At 42.9% G+C, this 21,723-nt stretch overlaps 1 protein-coding gene across 8 annotated transcripts in view; it reads left to right on the forward strand.

Moving 5' to 3' along the window:
* The window catches only part of sdk2b (sidekick cell adhesion molecule 2b), a 422,576-nt gene that overhangs the window by 341,182 nt on the left and 59,671 nt on the right, over positions 1 to 21,723 (forward strand). For all 8 annotated transcript variants that reach the window (XM_079801210.1, XM_079801212.1, XM_079801214.1 and 5 more), the window contains exons 13-17: positions 7,627 to 7,803; positions 8,507 to 8,643; positions 10,193 to 10,340; positions 14,625 to 14,765; positions 15,407 to 15,588. In XM_079801210.1, the coding sequence (XP_079657336.1) occupies positions 7,627 to 7,803; positions 8,507 to 8,643; positions 10,193 to 10,340; positions 14,625 to 14,765; positions 15,407 to 15,588 (785 nt within the window). The remainder of the gene's footprint in view (positions 1 to 7,626; positions 7,804 to 8,506; positions 8,644 to 10,192; positions 10,341 to 14,624; positions 14,766 to 15,406; positions 15,589 to 21,723) is intronic.

Here is a 21,723-nt window from a genome sequence, read left to right on the forward strand (position 1 = left end):
AGCCTAGCCGGCTTTGAGCGGAATGCAAGTGTTGTTAAAATTCCTCACCCTGAATATGAGCAATGGTGATAGTGATGCATGCCTTAGTAATATCATAGCCTGCCATGTTTTACACCATTCAAATCCCAATAGATAAAATCATCTGGTGTTAATGAGGCCTCACCAGCGTGAAATCATGAGCCATTACATTATCTCAACATTTACAACCCTCGTATAGTTCCCCAGAAGCCTTTGAAAATCCCTTGAATCTCAGTGCGCTCAATTGGAAGTCAGCAACTTCAACCATCCTCCATTACGGTAGACCGGCACTGAAAACCTGCAAACTCTCCAAAGAGTTCCTTTCAATAAGAGTCTGAACTTCAATTAGTGATGACTTTTAAGAGTCGTTTTTCAGCGGATTCAGTTATGTCAGGCTCCCTCTGTCTTCCGCTTCCATTTCTTTCTGTCCTCCGTAACCTCCTTCCAAACACCCGTGGAGGCTTCTCCCTTATTTCGTAAAGAATGAGGGATGAGAAGGAGGGGTAATTGTGTTGGATGGAACCAGTAATTGATAGCAGCAGTAAAAGGATTTCCAACAAGCCAGGCCATGATGCAATTAATCACGAGTGTTTGTGAATGCGTATCTGTTTCCAGGGTGTGTGTGAGAGAGTCTTATCGATTGCGCAGAGGTTGGACACATCTGTTAGATGCTTCTGATGACCTTGGATGTTCCCTAAACACTGTACAGTGTCTTTGTGATGAATGTAAGATGTAGATCTGCTCAGTTAAATACACTGTATCATACACACAGGTGTCATCCGGAAACTACGTTTGCCAGACCAGTGGCACAAAGGAACGATTGCTTTACTTACAATGAAGTGATACAATAACTCAATGTTATTCTCTCTCTCTCTCTCTCGCGCTCCTAAAACTATTTTTAGAGTCCTAAAAAAGTTTGGATACTAGAGTGTTATGGCTGGCATTTTTGCCTTTCTTTAGATAGTATAGCTGGAGAGAGGACATGAAGCAATGTTGGAGAGAGAGAGAGGGCGGCGGGGTCAGGAAAGGACCATAAAAACGGGACCATAGGCTGTAAAAAAGATGGACAGCCCGAGTCTGCGCAGTAGTAATCCTGAGGTGGAGCCATGGCATCAAGGTCCTACCCAAACTCCTGCAGTCTCAAGCACAGCTGTCAATCATGACGTTACACCCCATTTTTTTAGCACCAAGAAACAAACTAAAACCAAACCACTTGAACATAGGTCTGCATGATAAGAAATGACAGACACCATCTTTGGAAAAAATCCTTTGAAATGTAATTGGATTTTTTTTGGCTCACGTCCCATTCGATTACATGGAGAAGGTGGTATTTAAGACCTATACTGCAGCAAGCCACCGGGGGACGATCGAAATGCTTTGGCTTCACTTTTCAGGTCTTTTGCGGTACACTTGGTCGGGACTCGGGTTGCCCAACACAACTTTGCTACATGACGGAGAACTGCCCATGAAGTCATCGGCTAGAGTTTAACAAGATTTATGCTAGAACTGGGTGGTTGCTAGGGTGTTACTAGATTGCTAGAACATCCTGGGTGATTGCTAGGATGTTCTGGGTGGTTGCTAGGCAGTTATTTGGTGGATGCTTGGGTGTTTTGGGTGGTCGCTTGAATATTACTATGGATAGATACTACAGTGTTTTGGGTGGCTGCTAGGCTGTTACTAGGTGGATGTTACAGTGTTATCGCTGGTTGATTATATTTTGGCCGTTTTTGCCTTTATTTAGATAGCGGGACCACAAATCGGAACTTGAACTCGGGTTGCCCGAAGCACAACTTTGCTACATGCTAGAGTTTAACAAGATTGATGCTAGAACTGGGTTGTTGCTTGGGTGCTACTAGGTGGATACTACAGTGTTTTAGGTGGTAGTCAGGCCATTGCTAGGTGTTTGCTATAGTGTTCTGGATGGTTGTCAGGCCATTGCTAGGTGTTTGCTATAGTGTTCTGGATGGTTGTCAGGCCATTGCTAGGTGTTTGCTATAGTGTTCTGGATGGTTGTCAGGCCATTGCTAGATGTTTGCTATAGTGTTCCGGATGGTTGTCAGGCCATTGCTAGGTGTTTGCTATAGTGTTCTGGATGGTTGTCAGGCCATTGCTAGGTAGGGTGACCACCATCAAACAAACAAAATGTGGGACGATTACTAGTTTGTGTGGGACAATGTGGGACATGTTAGCAACACTAAAACATAACCTGAAACTGTTGTATAATCTTAAATTCAACATCACTGAGCCCAAAGGCAGCAGGCATCATGCAGATAACTACTTTTGAAACAGTGGGACAGGTGGTCACCCTATTGCTAGGTGTTTGCTATAGTGTTCTGGGTGGTTGTCAGGCCATTGCTAGGTGTTTGCTATAGTGTTCTGGATGGTTGTCAGGCCATTGCTAGGTGTATGCTATAGTGTTCTGGGTGGTTGCCAGGCCATTGCTAGGTGTTTGCTATAGTGTTCTGGATGGTTGTCAGGTCATTGCTAGGTGTATGCTATAGTGTTCTGGGTGGTTGTCAGGCCATTGCTAGGTGTTTGCTATAGTGTTCTGGATGGTTGTCAGGCCATTGCTAGGTGTTTGCTATAGTGTTCTGGATGGTTGTCAGGCCATTGCTAGATGTTTGCTATAGTGTTCCGGATGGTTGTCAGGCCATTGCTAGGTGTTTGCTATAGTGTTCTGGATGGTTGTCAGGCCATTGCTAGGTAGGGTGACCACCATCAAACAAACAAAATGTGGGACGATTACTAGTTTGTGTGGGACAATGTGGGACATGTTAGCAACACTAAAACATAACCTGAAACTGTTGTATAATCTTAAATTCAACATCACTGAGCCCAAAGGCAGCAGGCATCATGCAGATAACTACTTTTGAAACAGTGGGACAGGTGGTCACCCTATTGCTAGGTGTTTGCTATAGTGTTCTGGGTGGTTGTCAGGCCATTGCTAGGTGTTTGCTATAGTGTTCTGGATGGTTGTCAGGCCATTGCTAGGTGTATGCTATAGTGTTCTGGGTGGTTGCCAGGCCATTGCTAGGTGTTTGCTATAGTGTTCTGGATGGTTGTCAGGCCATTGCTAGGTGTATGCTATAGTGTTCTGGGTGGTTGTCAGGCCATTGCTAGGTGTTTGCTATAGTGTTCTGGATGGTTGTCAGGCCATTGCTAGGTGTTTGCTATAGTGTTCTGGATGGTTGTCAGGCCATTGCTAGGTGTTTGCTATAGTGTTCTGGATGGTTGTCAGGCCATTGCTAGGTGTTTGCTATAGTGTTCTGGATGGTTGTCAGGCCATTGCTAGGTGTTTGCTATAGTGTTCTGGATGGTTGTCAGGCCATTGCTAGATGTTTGCTATAGTGTTCCGGATGGTTGTCAGGCCATTGCTAGGTGTTTGCTATAGTGTTCTGGATGGTTGTCAGGCCATTGCTAGGTGTTTGCTATAGTGTTCTGGGTGGTTGTCAGGCCATTGCTAGGTGTTTGCTATAGTGTTCTGGATGGTTGTCAGGCCATTGCTAGGTGTATGCTATAGTGTTCTGGGTGGTTGCCAGGCCATTGCTAGGTGTTTGCTATAGTGTTCTGGATGGTTGTCAGGCCATTGCTAGGTGTATGCTATAGTGTTCTGGGTGGTTGTCAGGCCATTGCTAGGTGTTTGCTATAGTGTTCTGGATGGTTGTCAGGCCATTGCTAGGTGTTTGCTATAGTGTTCTGGATGGTTGTCAGGCCATTGCTAGGTGTTTGCTATAGTGTTCTGGATGGTTGTCAAGCCATTGCTAGGTGTTTGCTATAGTGTTCTGGATGGTTGTCAGGCCATTGCTAGGTGTTTGCTATAGTGTTCTGGATGGTTGTCAGGCCATTGCTAGGTGTTTCCAATAGTGTTCTGGGTGGTTGTCAGGCCATTGCTAGGTGTATGCTATAGTGTTCTGGATGGTTGTCAGGCCATTGCTAGGTGTTTGCTATAGTGTTCTGGGTGGTTGTCAGGCCATTGCTAGGTGTTTGATATAGTGTTCTGGGTGGTTGTCAGGCCATTGCTAGGTGTATGCTATAGTGTTCTGGATGGTTGTCAGGCCATTGCTAGGTGTTTGCTATAGTGTTCTGTGTGGTTGTCAGGTCATTGCTAGGTGTTTGCTATAGTGTTCTGGGTGGTTGTCAGGCCATTTCTAGGTGTTTGCTATAGTGTTCTGGATGGTTGTTAGGCCATTGCTAGGTGTTTGCTATAGTGTTCTGGATGGTTGTCAGGCCATTGCTAGGTGTTTGCTATAGTGTTCTGGATGATTGTCAGGCCATTGCTAGGTGTTTGCTATAGTGTTCTGGGTGGTTGTCAGGCCATTGCTAGGTGTTTGCTATAGTGTTCTGGGTGGTTGTCAGGCCATTGCTAGGTGTTTGCTATAGTGTTCTGGATGATTGTCAGGCCATTGCTAGGTGTTTGCTATAGTGTTCTGGATGGTTGTCAGGCCATTGCTAGGTGTTTGCAATAGTGTTCTGGGTGGTTGTCAGGCCATTGCTAGGTGTTTGCTATAGTGTTCTGGGTGGTTGTCAGGCCATTGCTAGGTGTTTGCTATAGTGTTATGGGTGGTTGTCAGGCCATTGCTAGGTGTATGCTATAGTGTTCTGGATGGTTGTCAGGCCATTGCTAGGTGTTTGCTATAGTGTTCTGGGTGGTTGTCAGGCCATTGCTAGGTGTTTGCTATAGTGTTATGGGTGGTTGTCAGGCCATTGCTAGGTGTATGCTATAGTGTTCTGGATGGTTGTCAGGCCATTGCTAGGTGTTTGCTATAGTGTTCTGGGTGGTTGTCAGGCCATTGCTAGGTGTTTTCTATAGTGTTCTGGGTGGTTGTCAGGCCATTGCTAGGTGTTTGCTATAGTGTTCTGGATGGTTGTCAGGCCATTGCTAGGTGTTTGCTAGTGTTCTGGGTGGTTGTTGCTAGGTGCATGCTATAGTGTTCTGGATGGTTGTCAGGACATTGCTAGGTGTTTGCTATAGTGTTCTGGATGGTTGTCAGGACATTGCTAGGTGTTTGCTATAGTGTTCTGGGTGGTTGTCAGGCCATTGCTAGGTGTTTGCTATAGTGTTCTGGATGATTGTCAGGCCATTGCTAGGTGTTTGCTATAGTGTTCTGGATGGTTGCCAGGCCATTGCTAGGTGTTTGCTATAGTGTTCTGGATGGTTGTCAGGCCATTGCTAGGTCAGGTGTTTGCTAGTGTTCTGGATGGTTGTCAGGCCATTGCTAGGTGTATGCTATAGTGTTCTGGATGGTTGTCAGGCCATTGCTAGGTGTTTGCTATAGTGTTCTGGGTGGTTGTCAGGCCATTGCTAGGTGTTTGCTATAGTGTTCTGGATGGTTGTCAGGCCATTGCTAGGTGTTTGCTATAGTGTTCTGGGTGGTTGTCAGGCCATTGCTAGGTGTTTGCTATATTGTTCTGGATGGTTGTCAGGCCATTGCTAGGTGTATTCTATAGTGTTCTGGATGGTTGTCAGGCCATTGCTAGGTGTTTGCTATAGTGTTCTGGGTGGTTGTCAGGCCATTGCTAGTTGTTTGCTAGTGTTCTGGATGGTTGTCAGGCCATTGCTAGGTGTTTGCTATAGTGTTCTGGGTGGTTGTCAGGCCATTGCTAGGTGTTTGCTATAGTGTTCTGGGTGGTTGTCAGGCCATTGCTAGGTGTTTGCTAGTGTTCTGGATGGTTGTCAGGCCATTGCTAGGTGTTTGCTAGTGTTCTGGATGGTTGTCAGGCCATTGCTAGGTGTTTGCTATAGTGTTCTGGATGGTTGTCAGGCCATTGCTAGGTGTTTGCTAGTGTTCTGGATGGTTGTCAGGCCATTGCTAGGTGTTTGCTAGTGTTCTGGATGGTTGTCAGGCCATTGCTAGGTGTTTGCTATAGTGTTCTGGACGGTTGTCAGGCCATTGCTAGGTGTTTGCTATAGTGTTTTGGATGGTTGTCAGGCCATTGCTAGGTGTTTGCTATAGTTTTATGGATGGTTGTCAGGCCATTTCTAGGTGTTTGCTAGTGTTCTGGATGGTTGTCAGGCCATTGCTAGGTGTTTGCTAGTGTTCTGGATGGTTGTCAGGCCATTGCTAGGTGTTTGCTATAGTGTTCTGGGTGGTTGTCAGGCCATTGCTAGGTGTTTGCTATAGTGTTCTGGGTGGTTGTCAGGCCATTGCTAGGTGTTTGCTATAGTGTTCTGGGTGGTTGTCAGGCCATTGCTAGGTGTTTGCTAGTGTTCTGGATGGTTGTCAGGCCATTGCTAGGTGTTTGCTAGTGTTCTGGATGGTTGTCAGGCCATTGCTAGGTGTTTGCTAGTGTTCTGGGTGGTTGTCAGGCCATTGCTAGGTGTTTGCTAGTGTTCTGGATGGTTGTCAGGCCATTGCTAGGTGTTTGCTAGTGTTCTGGATGGTTGTCAGGCCATTGCTAGGTGTTTGCTATAGTGTTCTGGATGGTTGTCAGGCCATTGCTAGGTGTTTGCTATAGTGTTCTGGGTGGTTGTCAGGCCATTGCTAGGTGTTTGCTATAGTGTTCTGGGTGGTTGTCAGGCCATTGCTAGGTGTTTGCTATAGTGTTATGGATGGTTGTCAGGCCATTGCTAGGTGTTTGCTAGTGTTCTGGGTGGTTGTCAGGCCATTGCTAGGTGTTTGCTATAGTGTTCTGGGTGGTTGTCAGGCCATTGCTAGGTGTTTGCTATAGTGTTCTGGATGGTTGTCAGGCCATTGCTAGGTGTATGCTATAGTGTTCTGGATGGTTGTCAGGCCATTGCTAGGTGTTTGCTATAGTGTTCTGGATGGTTGTCAGGCCATTGCTAGGTGTATGCTATAGTGTTCTGGATGGTTGTCAGGCCATTGCTAGGTGTTTGCTATAGTGTTCTCGGTGGTTGTCAGGCCATTGCTAGGTGTTTGCTATAGTGTTCTGGGTGGTTGTCAGGCCATTGCTAGGTGTTTGCTATAGTGTTCTCGGTGGTTGTCAGGCCATTGCTAGGTGTTTGCTATAGTGTTCTGGGTGGTTGTCAGGCCATTGCTAGGTGTATGCTATAGTGTTCTGGATGGTTGTCAGGCCATTGCTAGGTGTATGCTATAGTGTTCTGGGTGGTTGTCAGGCCATTGCTAGGTGTTTGCTATAGTGTTCTGGATGGTTGTCAGGGCATTGCTAGGTGTTTGCTATAGTGTTCTGGATGGTTGTCAGGGCATTGCTAGGTGTATGCTATAGTTTTCTGGGTGGTTGCTTGGCTGTTACTTGGTGGATGCTAGAATATTCTGGGTGTTTGCAATGGTTTTACTAAATAGATGCTAGTGTGTTGTGGATTCTAGGTCTTTCTTAGGTGGTTGCTAGGGTGTTTCTAGTACGTTCTAAGAAGTTGTTTACAAAAGAGGTTTTGGTTTTAGGAAGCACCTCTGCTAACATTAACATTGCAAAATTTTCACAATCAAATCCAGATGGATCAAATCAAGTCCCACTGTACAATATGTCCACTTTATGTCACATTATGAAAATAGAATATATTTGATGTTATCTGAAATATAATGACAGGATAAAAACAGCTACGTGTGCACAGTAATGGTCTGGAAATGAGCTGATATTTGAAGACTTGTAGTATTGGTCTTGTATGTTGTTTTTTGTGTGTATGTTCAGGTTTATTTGGGAGAAGGATGGTCAGGCGATGATCCCTCAGTCTCTGCCTCGACTGCGACTGGATGTCAATGGAACGCTGCATATCTCTCAGACCTGGTCAGGTGACATCGGCACATACACCTGCAGAGTGACATCAGTGGGCGGCAATGATTCCCGCAGCGCACACTTACGCGTGAGGTCAGAGATGAAAACGCTCTCCCATCATCCTGTCTGCTCTGTTCCCTATCCACACAGTCCTTCATCTCTTCTGATCATTTCTTTTTTATTTGTTCTCTCTCTCCTGCTCTCTGAATCGTAACTCATTCAGTTTTTCAATATCCCTGTTCATCACCTGCACTCATTCGCTCTCTTTTTCAGTTTCGTTGCCTCCATTTTTTAATTTAATAGCGCAGTAGTTATTGTCTGCTCTCATTTTTTTTCTTTCTGTTCATCTCATTTTCACTTTTTTCCATCGAACATATTTTGATTCACCCTGTCTTTTTCTTTTTTGTCTTATTTTCATGATTGATTGAAAATAGTTGTTTTAAACTCAGTTGTTCATTTCCACGTTTCTCCACTGTCATTCTCTTTTTAAACTCTTTTTTTATTCCATATATAAAGAAAAAATGCTATTTTATATTTGAAGTATATGTTACATTTACAGGGGCTGCAGCTTGATGCTACAATAAATGATGTTGTTAAAACTAGTCAACTAGATACTATAGAATGTACAGTAACATGAATAGTTCTAAACAGCAACCCGCATTGACCTCTGTTTTGTAGAATGACCCATTTATGTACTTGTTCTATCTAGACATTAGATATGCTTCATGGAGTGCTCATTAAATGGCCCTGAAAATTAAAGACTATCTCACGCTCTCTTCTTCTTCTTAAATAACAGGCAGTTGCCTCATGCCCCTGAGAACCCCACCGCAGTGTTAAGCACCACAGAGAAGAGAGCCATAAACCTCACGTGGGCCAAACCTTTTGATGGAAACAGTCCTCTCATTCGCTACATTCTGGAAGTGTCTGAAAACAGTGAGTAAAGACCTCATATGTGGATCATTAATCTTGGGCATGTTGTGTGACATTGATAGTTACCTTGTTATGAATTTCACTGATGATGTTCTGAAAGGCATTATAATGTTAAATAGAGTAAATAATAATAATAATAATAATAATAATAATAATTATTATTATTATTATTATTATTATTATTATTATTATTATTATTAATTATTATCAATTATTATTAATTATTATTATTATTATTATTTGATCAAAATACTTAATTTATAATAATAACACCAATAACAATAATATAATAATAATAATAATAATAATAATAATAATTATTATTATTATTATTATTATTATTATTATTATTATTATTATTATTATTATTATTATTAAAACAATATGATCAATTCATTTGTTCATATATTATTATTATTATTATTATTATTATTATTATTATTATTATTATTATTATTATTATTATTATTATTATTATTATTATTATTATATCAAAATAATGTATTTATAATAATAACGCTAATGTAATAATAATAATAATAATAATAATAATAATAAAGTATTATTATTATTATAATCATTATTGCTATTACTAATATTAAAATAATCTAAACAATATTCATTAGTTAATTATTATTATAATTATTATTATTATTATTAAAATAATCATAATAAAATAATTGATTTATAATAATAACGTTGATATATAATCATTATAATAATCATAATAATAATAATAATAAGTATTATTATTATTAACTTATATTTTTATATTCTTTTTATATTAATGTTTTTATTATAATTTATTATTTGAATAAAAAATCAAATTAAAATATAACCAACAAAAATAATATTTAATATAATGTTATAATAATATAATAGTATTATTAAAATAATCATAACAAAATAATGTATTTATAATAATAACGTTAATATTTAATAATTATAAGATTTATTATTATTATTATTATTATTATTATTATTATTATTATTATTATTATTATTACTAGTATTAAAATAATCTAAACAAAATACATTTTTTCATAATTATTATTATACTATTATTATTATTATTAATAAAATGATTATATTAAAAAAAATATTTATAATAATAATGCTATAAATAATAATTATTATAATTATTAGTATTAATAACTAATATTAATAACTAATAACTAATATATGATTATTTTATTATTTAAAAAAAATTAAATTATAAAAAAATAAAAATATAATAACCAACAACAATAATATTTAATATAATTGTTATAGTAATATAATAGCATTGTTTATTGTAGGGTTTAACATTAAGTAAATATTATTACAAACGATTATTTTAAAAAATATGTTTTTTTTTTTTTTTTTACATTCTACATTTGAGGTTTTTCATATTCTTGGTATTTTTGTGTTCTTCGTATCACCCTCTGGGTTTTAAATAGAACCACTGAACTCGAAGAAAATTGTCCTATGTAAAACCTCTTTTTTAATTAAGAATGTTGGTTTAGGTCTTCACATAGCTCATTATGTGTCCTTCATTATCTGCTCTACACAGACGCTCCTTGGACAGTCCTGTTGGCTAACATCGAGCCAGAGTCAACCGCTGTAACGGTCAACGGGTTGATCCCAGCACGCTCATACCAGTTCCGCCTGTGTGCCGTCAACGACGTTGGCAAGGGCCAGTTCAGCAAGGAGACTGACCGGTGAGCTGATCACAGGGTCTTAAAGCCTGTCGAGTATCATCTGTGCCCTGTTTGACCATAAAGATAACTCTATCACTCTGTCACAGCATGTGAAAATTGCCTGCGCTCTCATGGGACAGTGTCTATGGGAGGATTTATCTGTCTGAACGCTATGTGTATACGGCTATTTTTCTTGGATGTGTTTATGTGTGTCAGTGTATCTTCCAAGGATCAGTGTAATCAAAGCCCTCGTTGTGTAAAGGAAGCTTTTCGACACTTAAATTAGACATTCAGCAAATGCCCCCATCAGAAAGGACACAAATCCCTCTGGTTCTCCTGAGGTTTGAGAAAAACCTCTTATAACCACGATAATCCCAACTCGGAATATAGAGAATGAAACCAGCCTATATAAGAGAGAGATACAGAGAGATCATCAAGCCTATATTACATCTCAGACAGTATATAGCAGAGACGGACCATTTGCATTTAGGAGAAACTAGCTAGAGTAAAAGAAGTCCCGCCTTCCTAGTGAAAGAGCCGGTCATCAATCAGCAATGGTGTTTACGACAGTTCTGGACTGGACCGACCTAAAAAAATGTATTTAAAAAAAAAAACTGTTTTACTGTAATTTTAGCCAAAAAAAACCCTCAAAAAAGTTTATAATACCTTCCATGTCCTATTTTATCACTGATTTTAAATATTATTGAGGTGTAACGTTACATCATATTTAGAGTTATCACGATATAGAAATGCGACAATATATATCTGTAACAAGGTTCAAGATAGTGAAGGAAGGAAGAAGACCGGGTCGGCTTAATGGAGACTCAAGGAAACTTTATTCTTTTTCAGATTGTTGATTCCACAACACATAAACAGTAGCCTAGAAATCTAGACACACCCTAGCGGCAGCAAATCTAATTTGCAGCCAGGGTAGTCTAGCAACTCTCCGTTGGCGTGCGAGCCAGAAAAACCAAACTCTAGTCAGGCCAATCACATCGTGTATAGAGTCAGTGGGCGGGCTTAACATAATGATGGCATAATTGCCGCGGTTCCGCATGCTACTTGTAAACAAACAAGCTGGCGAACAGCGGTCTTTCGAATCGGCTTCGGCCGCGACACTGGAAGACTTGCAGTTAAGCTTTTCTTTGAGAAAAGAACAAAGAACGGCACTGAAGTCATTCTTAAGAAATGAAGATGTGTTCAGAGTTTTGCTGACCGGATGCGGCGAAAGTTTAATCTATCAACTAGCTCCGCTTCACCTTCTTCATTGCTCTGGTTGGTTGTAGCGCTATCCTATTGCTTGCAGAGGGAATTTGAAAGACAACCGCTTATCCGTCCCCTCGGATTGAGCCCTGCCAATGGTGAGTTCCCAGACCCAACATCTTGATGTGGGTCAGGCTTGTCAGGCTACATAAACACGCCACTGGCGCTCACAATAACTTAAACTCTCACAAATCGTATTCACACGCTCTCCAGAGCTCTCCAAACTCTCTCGTTCTGCCCAAGTCTCCAGATAGCCTCTCTACCCCGCATGTCCTCCTCCAGGTGGCTTTATGCTGTCTCCACGCCCATTACTGGAAACAAGACACAGGCGTTCATTATCTGCACTTGACCCACTTATTTTGCCTCTCAACTCTCTCTCCCGTCACAGACCTCGCTAAACCACGATATGATTCTCGATATAAAGTTTGTTTTATCCAAGGCTCAGCTTGCTGTATTTATAAGGTATAATTCACTCGATATTAAAGGAACACGCTGACTTTTTGGGACTGAAGCTTATTCACCATATCCCCCAGAGTTAGATAAGTCCATACATACCATTCTCAGCTCCGTGCGTGCCATAACTCTGTCTGACGCACCCACCGTTAGCCTAGCTTAGCACAAAGACTGGAGGTAAATGGCTCCAGCTAGCCTACTGCTCAATAAGTGACAAAATAACGGCAACATTTTCCTATTTACATGTAGTGATGTGTATAGTTACATCATGTACTAAGACCGACGAAAAATGAAAAGTTGTGATTTTCTAGGCCGATATGGCTAGGAACTATTCTCTCATTCCTGCGTAATAATCAAGGTACTTTGCTGCCGTACCATGGGTGCAGCGGCGCATTGATATTGCACATGTTATTTTGTCACTTATTGAGCAGTAGGCTAGCTGGAGCCATTTACCTCCAGTCTTTGTGCTAAGCTAGGCTAGCGGTGGGTGCGTCAGACAGAGTTATGGGATGCACAGAGATGAGAATGATATGTATGGACTTATCTAACTCTGGGGGATATGGTAAAAAAGCTTAAGTCCCAAAAAATCGGCCTGTTCCTTTATTTCTGTCATCATGTACTCACCCTCATACCATTTCAAAGATTTTTATTTAACTTCAAAAGCAAATGAAGATTTTTTTTCAAGAAACCAGAGAACGATTTCTGTACCTCCATTTAAAGTCCATTCCTCTCAAACTTAAAAGATACAAAAAATGTCATAAGGGCTTCTGAAGAGACTATGGGTTTATATGATGAACAGATTTACAACGACGCGCATACTGCAGTAAACACGGATGTACAAATGCTTGCATGACGCGCTAAAACAAATTTAGAGTAAATGCAGAACTAACCATTTACAGTTTGAGAATAGTCATTTTGACGCTTTCTTGGGTTTAGAACTGTGACTGATTTCATTGATCATCTGAAGTGCACGCGCTGCCGTAATGACACTCCTCAAAGTGGAAGCGCAAACATAATTTAAATCACCATATCACATTTAGTTATGTAGTATGATTATTGAAAGCGTTTTAGATGGTTTGTGGAACATAGCGAGCACCGGGAGAGTCTGAGTACTGCATGAGAAAAACAAATGTAGTACTATTGACCAATAAGTCTAGTCCCAGTAGTGTCTAAAATATTGGGGGAAAAAAGTTTAAGAACAACTAATTAAATATTTAGAAACACATCTCTATCTGCACCCACAACAGTACGGTTTCAGACAGGATTACTCAACTGAATCTGCCATCTGTGCATTATTGGAAAACATTGTGTACTCACTTGACAAAGGAAACATGGTGGACGCAGTGTTCCTGGACTTAAATAAGGCCTTCGAAACCATAAATCAAAGCCTCCTTATCTCAAAACTATCATCTTTAAATTTGTCAAAGCACGCACTCTTATGGTTTGAGTCATATCAACAGGGTCGAGAGCAATGTTTGTCATTGATAATGTAAAATCTGCCCCATGTAAAATGATGACAGGAATCCCTCAGGGAACTATACTGGGGCCTATTCTCTTTAGCCTGTACATGAAGAACTTCCTGAAGTGTGTCCTGAGGTTGGCCTTCAGATGTATGCCGATGACACTGTGATTTATGTGCAAAAACTCTGCTGTAATCGGCAGTAAATTAACACAAAGTCTTGAGAAAGTGTCAAATTGGCTAAACAGATCCAGTTTGACACTGAATAAAACCAAATCCGTGTGCTTTTCTATAAAAAAGACACCAACAGCAAACAAAATTAAACATTGAAATGAAAGGTGAAATCATTGAACAAGTCGCACAGGAGAAATATTTAGGAGTAAAAAGTTTCAGTGACATTACTACATTAAACTACTATATGTAATGTTGAATATAATGTATAGTAATTCAATGGAGGAATATTTGTGTGTCCTTGATAATAATGTAATAACAATAATATTATTTAAATAATAATAAAAAAGTAATAATAAAAAAAACATCTCTTCTTCATTTTGGCTTAAAATATCATGATAAATATCGTATTGTGAGATTTGTATCGTGATAGCATCGAATTGAGTATTTTGCATCACAGTATGTTACTGTGGGTCGTTAAACCTATCCATCGTAAAACAGTTGCCGAATTTTAAATGTTTAGCTACTTATATCTTACCATGCACGCACTCTTCCACTGTAAAAATAAATAAATAAAAGCATTGTGTTGGAATTCACACTCATCTTCAGTAAACATTAAGCCCCGCCTTCTTTGATCTGATGTCATTTTGACATTGACTAGCGCTGTTAGACCGCTGAGGCAGACCAGCCTTAAAATTTACATTTTTAAACTTTCTGCCATCCTAACTACAAACAGATCTGCAAATATTTGCCATTTCTTACTTATCAGCATCAGCCTCTACGTTTTTCTGAGGCAAGTGTAAGGCAAGAACATTTATTTTGACAGCTATGAGAATGTACAGCTTGCGTCTGGAGTAGTAGGCTAGATGCATCGCCTGTTTAATAAAATATGTCAAAATAATATTCTGTGTTCAATTATTGCCCCCCACCATTACTTATGTTTACCTTCTTTCCTCCAGGGTCTCTCTTCCAGAGGAGCCACCCAGCGCTGCCCCTCAGAACGTCATTGCCAGCGGCCGCACCAACCAGTCCATCATGATTCAGTGGCAGCCACCACCAGAAAGCCACCAAAATGGCATCTTGAGAGGATACATCATCCGGTGAGACCAGTTTACTCATTTCTGGGGTCTTATTGTATTTTAAACCTTTCGTTTTTTCTCTGTCTTACACTTATTTCACACTCAATCTCTAGTATGTTTTTCTAAGTCAACACCAATATGGCTTTTTTCAAGGTAGTCTAAATTCTCTTTCTTCACAGCAGGTTTGTGGGTAAATTTGATTGTATTGTATTGTATTATTTCAAGGCTACTCCAGGATTTGAGCACTTCAGGGCAATTTCCCTTTGTCAGTGATGACAGTGAAATGGACTTTGTTCATTTATTTATATATTTTTCTTGTGCATCATTGAGGAAAGCTGAAGGCCGTCTTTGATATTGCAAACCTCGGTCACCTCACATGGTCCTCAGCTCAAGAACAACGCACTAAATGCCATGACATTTCTAGAGTGGTTCTTTGGCGCCCTCTGTTGCTTATATATGGTACTGCGGTACATAAACCAACTGACATCTGATTATGAAGAGTAGATGACGACGAGGTATATTTTTAGAGATGCTTATCAGAGCCCTTCAGAGAGGGTTGTCTTGTGGAATTCTCTGCTCTGTCAAAAATCTCTGTCCGTAACGATCAGAAAATCTTTGCATCTGTCCTTGAAAGTAACAATATAGCCCTCTGCTAATCTCAGGTATCGCCTGACTGGTCTGCCTGTGGATATCCAGTATAAAAATATCTCTAACCCTGATGTCACCAACCTGCTGCTGGAGGATCTCATCATCTGGACTAATTATGAAATTGAGGTGGCGGCGTATAATGGAGCTGGACTAGGTGTTTACTGCCATAAGGTTACAGAGTGGACACTCCAGGGAGGTGAGGGTTTAGAACCGATTCTTTTATTCATACACTACCGTTCAAAGTTTTATTGAGCAAGAAGGCATCACATTGATCAAAAGTAACACTAAAGAATGTTATAATGTTACAAAATATTTCTACTATCAAAGAATCCTGAAAAAGTATCAGTTTCCACAGAAATATTAAGCAGCACAACTGATTTCAACAATGATAATATGTTTCTTAAAGGGATAGTTCACCCAAAAATGTTAATTCTGTCATCATTTACTCACCCTCAAGTTGTTCCAAACCCGTATGAGTTTCTTTGTTCTGCTGAACACAAAAGAAGATATTTTGAAGAATGTCTGTAACAAAGCAGATAGAGCAACCATTGAAAACCATAGTAGGGAAAAAATAGTCAATGGTTGCTCTATCTGCTTGGCTACAAACATTCTTCAAAATATCTTATTTTGTGTTCAGCAGAACAAAGAAACTCATACAGGTTTGGAACAACTTGAGGGTGAGTAAATTATGACAGAATTTTCTTTTTTGGGTAAACTATCCCTTTAAGCAACATTGCCATATTAATGTGATTTCTGAAGGATCATGTGACACTTAAGACTGGAGTAAATAAAAATTCAGCTAGCCATTATAAGAATATACATTTTCAAATATATTCAAATAGAAAACAGTCATTTTAAAATTGTAATGATATTTCACAATATTTCTCTTTTTACTGTATATTTGATCAAATAAATGTAGTCTTGGTGAGCATAAGAGACTTTTCAAAAACATTACAAATTCGTACAGATCCCAAACTTTTGAACGATAGTGTATGTGTGTGTGTGTGTTTGTTTGATTGATTTATTTGACTGACCCAGATTTGTTCTTTTTCAATGCTCTTTAAAGGAATAGTTCATCCAAAAATGAATTATTTACTGATATCTATTAGCATATTACATTATTCCAAACCTGTATGCTGTTTTTTTTTTTGTATTTAAATTGTACATCTTTGAAAAAAAAACTGCTCGGGTTATGTATATAACCCTTGTTCCCTGAGAAGGGGAACGAGCACTGCATCGGGACGACGCTTTGGGGATACTCCCTTAGCATCAGCGAATCTGAAACCAGAATGCCAACTAGGCCAATCCGATTGGCGTGCGTGATGACGTCATCGTGACGGCATACCCGGAAGTATAAAAGGGGTGCTGGAACGTAATGGCGGTAGTAATTGCTCTGAAGCATGCGCTCCAGGCGCGCCAAGGTGTGGCGTCGGGATGCAGTGCTCGTTCCCCTTCTCAGGGAACAAGGGTTATATACATAACCCGAGCAGTTCCCTTTCGAGGGAACTCGCACTGCATCGGGACGACGCTTTGGGGAACGAGTACCCACTAGGCCACACCGAAGGGTAGCGCCTGCCCTAGTGTGAAGCCAGAAACCGGGCACAGCTAGGACTGGAGCACCCTAGCACCAGGCGTCGTAGGGAGATCCAGGCTATAAAACCTGATAAAAGTGTGTGGGGTAGCCCACCCGGCCGCCTCGCAGATATCCTGCAAGGGGACCCCAGAAAGAAGGGCCACCGAAGAGGCCATGCCTCTGGTGGAATGAGCCCTCACAGCCACAGGTGAAGGCAAACTGCGCACCTGATAGGCCATGGTAATCGCCTGGACAATCCAATTACTGATTGTCTGAGTAGACGCAGGCAATCCCTTCTTAGGTGAGCCAAAACACACCAACAGTTGTTGTGATCTCCTCCACTGTGCAGACTTCGCCAAATAAACTCTGAGCGCCCTAACCGGGCAGAGTAGGTGAAGTCTCCCCTCTTCCGCCGTCACATGAGGCGGAGGATGAAATGCCTGCAGGACCAATGACCTGACCACCCTTGATGGCACCTTAGGCACGTAGCCCGGCCTAGGGTGTAAGATAGCCTTTACTCCTCCCGGGGCAAACTCCAGGCAGGTCGGCGTTACCGCCAAGGCCTGGAGATCTCCCACTCTCCTGAGAGAGGTAATGGCAAGGAGAAAAGCCACCTTAAGAGTCCGATCCTTTGGTCCAGCCGACTCCAATGGTTCGAAGGGGGCCTCAGCCATCCTTCGAGAACCACTGCCAGGTCCCAGGTTGGAACTCTGGTCCGAGCCGCAGGCCTCATCCTCCGAGCCCCACGGAGGAATTGTACAACCAGCTGGTGCCTACCCAGAGGCCCATCACCCAGAGGAGTGTGGAAAGCCGAAATGGCAGCCACGTACACCTTGAATGTGGACGGGGTAAGCCCTGCAGAAAAACGATCTTGGAGGAACTCCAGCACTGAAGCCACTGGGCAGTTAACTGGGTCCACCTCACGTTCTCTGCACCAAGTGGAAAATACATTCCACTTGAGGCTGTACAGTCTCCTCGTAGACGGAGCCCTGGAGCTGAGTAAGGTCTCTATCACCTCCGCCGATAGGCCAGCCTCTATGTACCTGGTCCCCTCAGGGGCCAGACCCATAGGTTCCAAATCTCCGGGCGGGGGTAAAATATCGTACCCGCCGCCTGAGATAGGAGATCCCTCCTCAGAGGAATCTCCCACGGCTGACCTGCTAGCAGAGCTATGATATCCGAGAACCAAACTCGAGTCGGCCAACGGGGTGCTACCAGAAGTAGACTGACCCCCTGTCGACGGACCCTTTCCAGGACTCCCGGGAGCAGAGCAATCGGGGGAAATGCGTACAGACGCAGCCTCGGCCACGTCTGCACCATGGCATCCAGCCCCAGCGGAGCTGGATGCGTGAGGGAAAAACCACAGTGGACAGTGGGACGTCTCTCGAGACGCAAACAGATCCACTTCCACTGGGCCGAACCTCTTGCATATGGCCTCCACCACCTCTGGGTGGAGTCGCCACTCCCCGGGCCTCAGCCCCTGCCTCAGCAGGATGTCTGCTCCCTGATTTTGGACCCCCGGGACATACATTGCCCTGATGGACAACAGTTTCCCTTGGGACCACAGGAGGATGTGATGCGCCAGTCTGCAAAGAGGGCGCAACCTCAAACCCCCCTGCCGTGCCCCAACCAGTGAGGGAGGCGTCTGTTGAAACGGATTTCCGGCAACAGGACGCTCCCAACACTGGCCCTTGGGACAGAAACCAAGGTTTCTTCCATATGACTAGGGAACGAAGGCCACTGCGCGTTACCCTGATCATACAGAATGGATTTCCCCTCAAGGAAAGCCACCTGGTTTACTTCCATATCAGCACATGGTGGCCGCGGAGGTCCGGGAAAAAGCTCCTCAGAGCTTTGTAGACCGCCAGCATTTCCAGGCAGTAGATGTGCCTTGAGAAATGCCTGGTCTCCCACAGACCTCTCGCAAAGCGGCCGCCATGACCACGTCCCAGCCAGTGAGGGAGGCGTCTGTTGAAACGGATTCCCGGCAACAGAACGCTCCCAACACTGGCCCTTGGGACAGAAACCAAGGTTTCTTCCATATGACTAGGGAACGAAGGCCACTGCGCGTTACCCTGATCATACAGAATGGATTTCCCCTCAAGGAAAGCCACCTGGTTTACTTCCCATAACCACGTCCCAGCCAGTGAGGGAGGCGTCTGTTGAAACGGATTCCCGGCAACAGAACGCTCCCAACACTGGCCCCTGGGACAGAAACCAAGGTTTCTTCCATATGACTAGGGAACGAAGGCATCTGCGCGTTACCCTGATCATACAGAATGGTTTTCCCCCAGAGGAAAACCCCTTGATTCCCAGCTACCACTGTAAGGGTCTCATGCAGCAGGCCAAGAGATATTCTGTTGGACGCAGCCGCAATGAGCCCCAGCAGACCTTAAACTGCTTCACAGTGATGCTGTGGCCTAGCTTCATTTTAGAGACCAGGCCGCCTGGAAGAACCCGATATTGGTACGCTTTGCCCCAAAAAGCGAACCTCAGGAACTTCCTGTGACACAGAAGGATGGATACAGGGAAGTATGCGTCCTCTTCAGACCCATCGTGACAGACCAGTCCTCAGACTGGATCTGAATCACAATGGAGGAAATGCTAAGCATCTTGAATCTGAATCTCCTCAGAGAACGATTCAAGTACCTCCGGTCTAAAGTTGGATGCAACTCGCCATCCCTCTTAGGAACTATGAAGTACTGGCTGTAGAACCCGGACTCCCTGTCTGGCGGAGGAGCACATTCTGTGGCCTCCTTACCAACAGGGAGTGAACTTCCTGTTCCATTACCCGAACCTGCCCAGGGACCACTGCCGTCCAGACCACCCCACTGAACTTCAGGGGAAGGTAACCGGACTGCAGTCTGTATGCCCCTTCCTACAGTCGCAGGCCCCAAGCTGATATATTCGGAGGCATAACCATGCGCCGAGATAATCTGCTAAGGGAACCAGCCTCTCGAGGCCGGTCTCGGGTGTCAACCGAGCCTCCTCCCCGACCCCCTGAAGCGGCTTACCGGCAGGGCGAAATCGAGGAAGATTTTCGGTGTGCGTACGCGTTTGCTGGACCACCGCAAGTCTTGCTAGAGGCGGCTGGTGCAGCACGCGTGCACGGGGAAACGATGTGGCCCGAAGCGTACTAGACGGCGGGAACACAGCATCGATTCCCGAAAACTCCACAGGGGAGGCGACCTCGATCGCTCCTACCCGGGAGAGGGGGCTGGCCAGCAGGGGGCCTCATCTAAGGGAGCAGCTCAACAGGGCCACAACCCTAGAGCGGACACTGCGATTAGCAATTGCCTGAAACTGATGTGTCCCGCAGGCCACAAGGCGGCGAGAACGACATCAACTTCAGGAGGGCTCCATCTTAGATGAATATCCAGTTCACAAGTTAAACACGCTTGGGTGACAGAATTAAAGTATCCAACTTATCAAAGTCGGATAACATGACACTCAATTCCTCGGAATTAAATGCCATCATAATCACCAAACCCGTGCAACCTGATCTGAATAATAGGCTGAATAAAAAATATATCTAACTCCTCAAAGTCAGATAATATTTTAATTTAATTCCTCAGAATTAAATGCAGCCACAATAAGGTGAAACATAGTCTGAATGATAGGCTGAATATCTAACTCCTCAAAGTTAGATTATATTTAATTTTAATTCCTTAGAATTAAATGTAGCCGTAATTAATCAGACGACACTGTTTTATTTGTATTTATACGGACTCATAGACCCCGCGTTGCCTCAGCAACGTGGTTCAAGCCGTCATAATACAATTGGCTTTCATCCCTCGAGAAAAAAGCCGAACAGTGTCACACAATACAGTGAAACATGGTCTGAAATGACTGAATATCTAACTCCTCAGAGTCAGATAATATCTCATTTAAATCCTCAGACTTAAATGCAGCCATATCAGACAAATACTGATTTATTTTACTATACGGACTCGTCCGTTAAGCCAACCAGTATCTCATGCACACCGATCGCGTGTGTTCACATTAATTGCAGACCCATAACCTGCGCGCTGCCTTTTTTTTCTTTTTTTCCAGCAATCGCGTGGATGGAATCTTGCATATTTAAGAAGTGCTTATGACTTTGACTGCCTCGATGCTGAGTACGTCTAATTCCTCAGAATCAGACCTCTCACACATCGCGTCCTCCGCCCCGGGGGAAGAAGCCGCAGCGCGGGCTTCCACACGGGGAAGGAGAACATCTGAACTGTCAGATAAAGACTGGGAAGATGCCTCAGCAGTCCCAGTCCCGCTGACAGTCCATCCGTGAGCCCCATGACCAGCCTCGCCGCACCGCCTCGGCGGATGCGGGACCGATCCACGGGGCTCACGCCGAGAGCGGAGCACTCTGAGCGTCAGCTTTCATAATGCTCACAAGCGGCTCCCTCGAGAGCCGCTCGAGCATGCTGAACGCCCAGGCAGTGCACACACAGCAGGTGTGTATCCGAGCCCGACATGTAGCGAGGGCAAGGATGCACACACTGCTTGAACTCTCTCACTTTTTCACACTTCATTTCAATCACACACTTTCACTGACATACAACAGTAAATAGACAGACAGTTTGACAGATAGCGCTTGCTGAAGAGCAATAACTACCGCCATTACGTTCCAGCACCCCTTTTATACTTCCGGGTATGCCGTCACGATGACGTCATCACGCACGCCAATCGGATTGGCCTAGTTGGCATTCTGGTTTCAGATTCGCTGATGCTAAGGGAGTATCCCCAAAGCGTCGTCCCGAT

The sequence above is a fragment of the Gobio gobio genome, assembly GCF_949357685.1.
Source record: "Gobio gobio genome assembly, chromosome: 20".
In the NCBI taxonomy this organism is placed as follows: Eukaryota; Metazoa; Chordata; class Actinopteri; order Cypriniformes; family Gobionidae; genus Gobio; species Gobio gobio.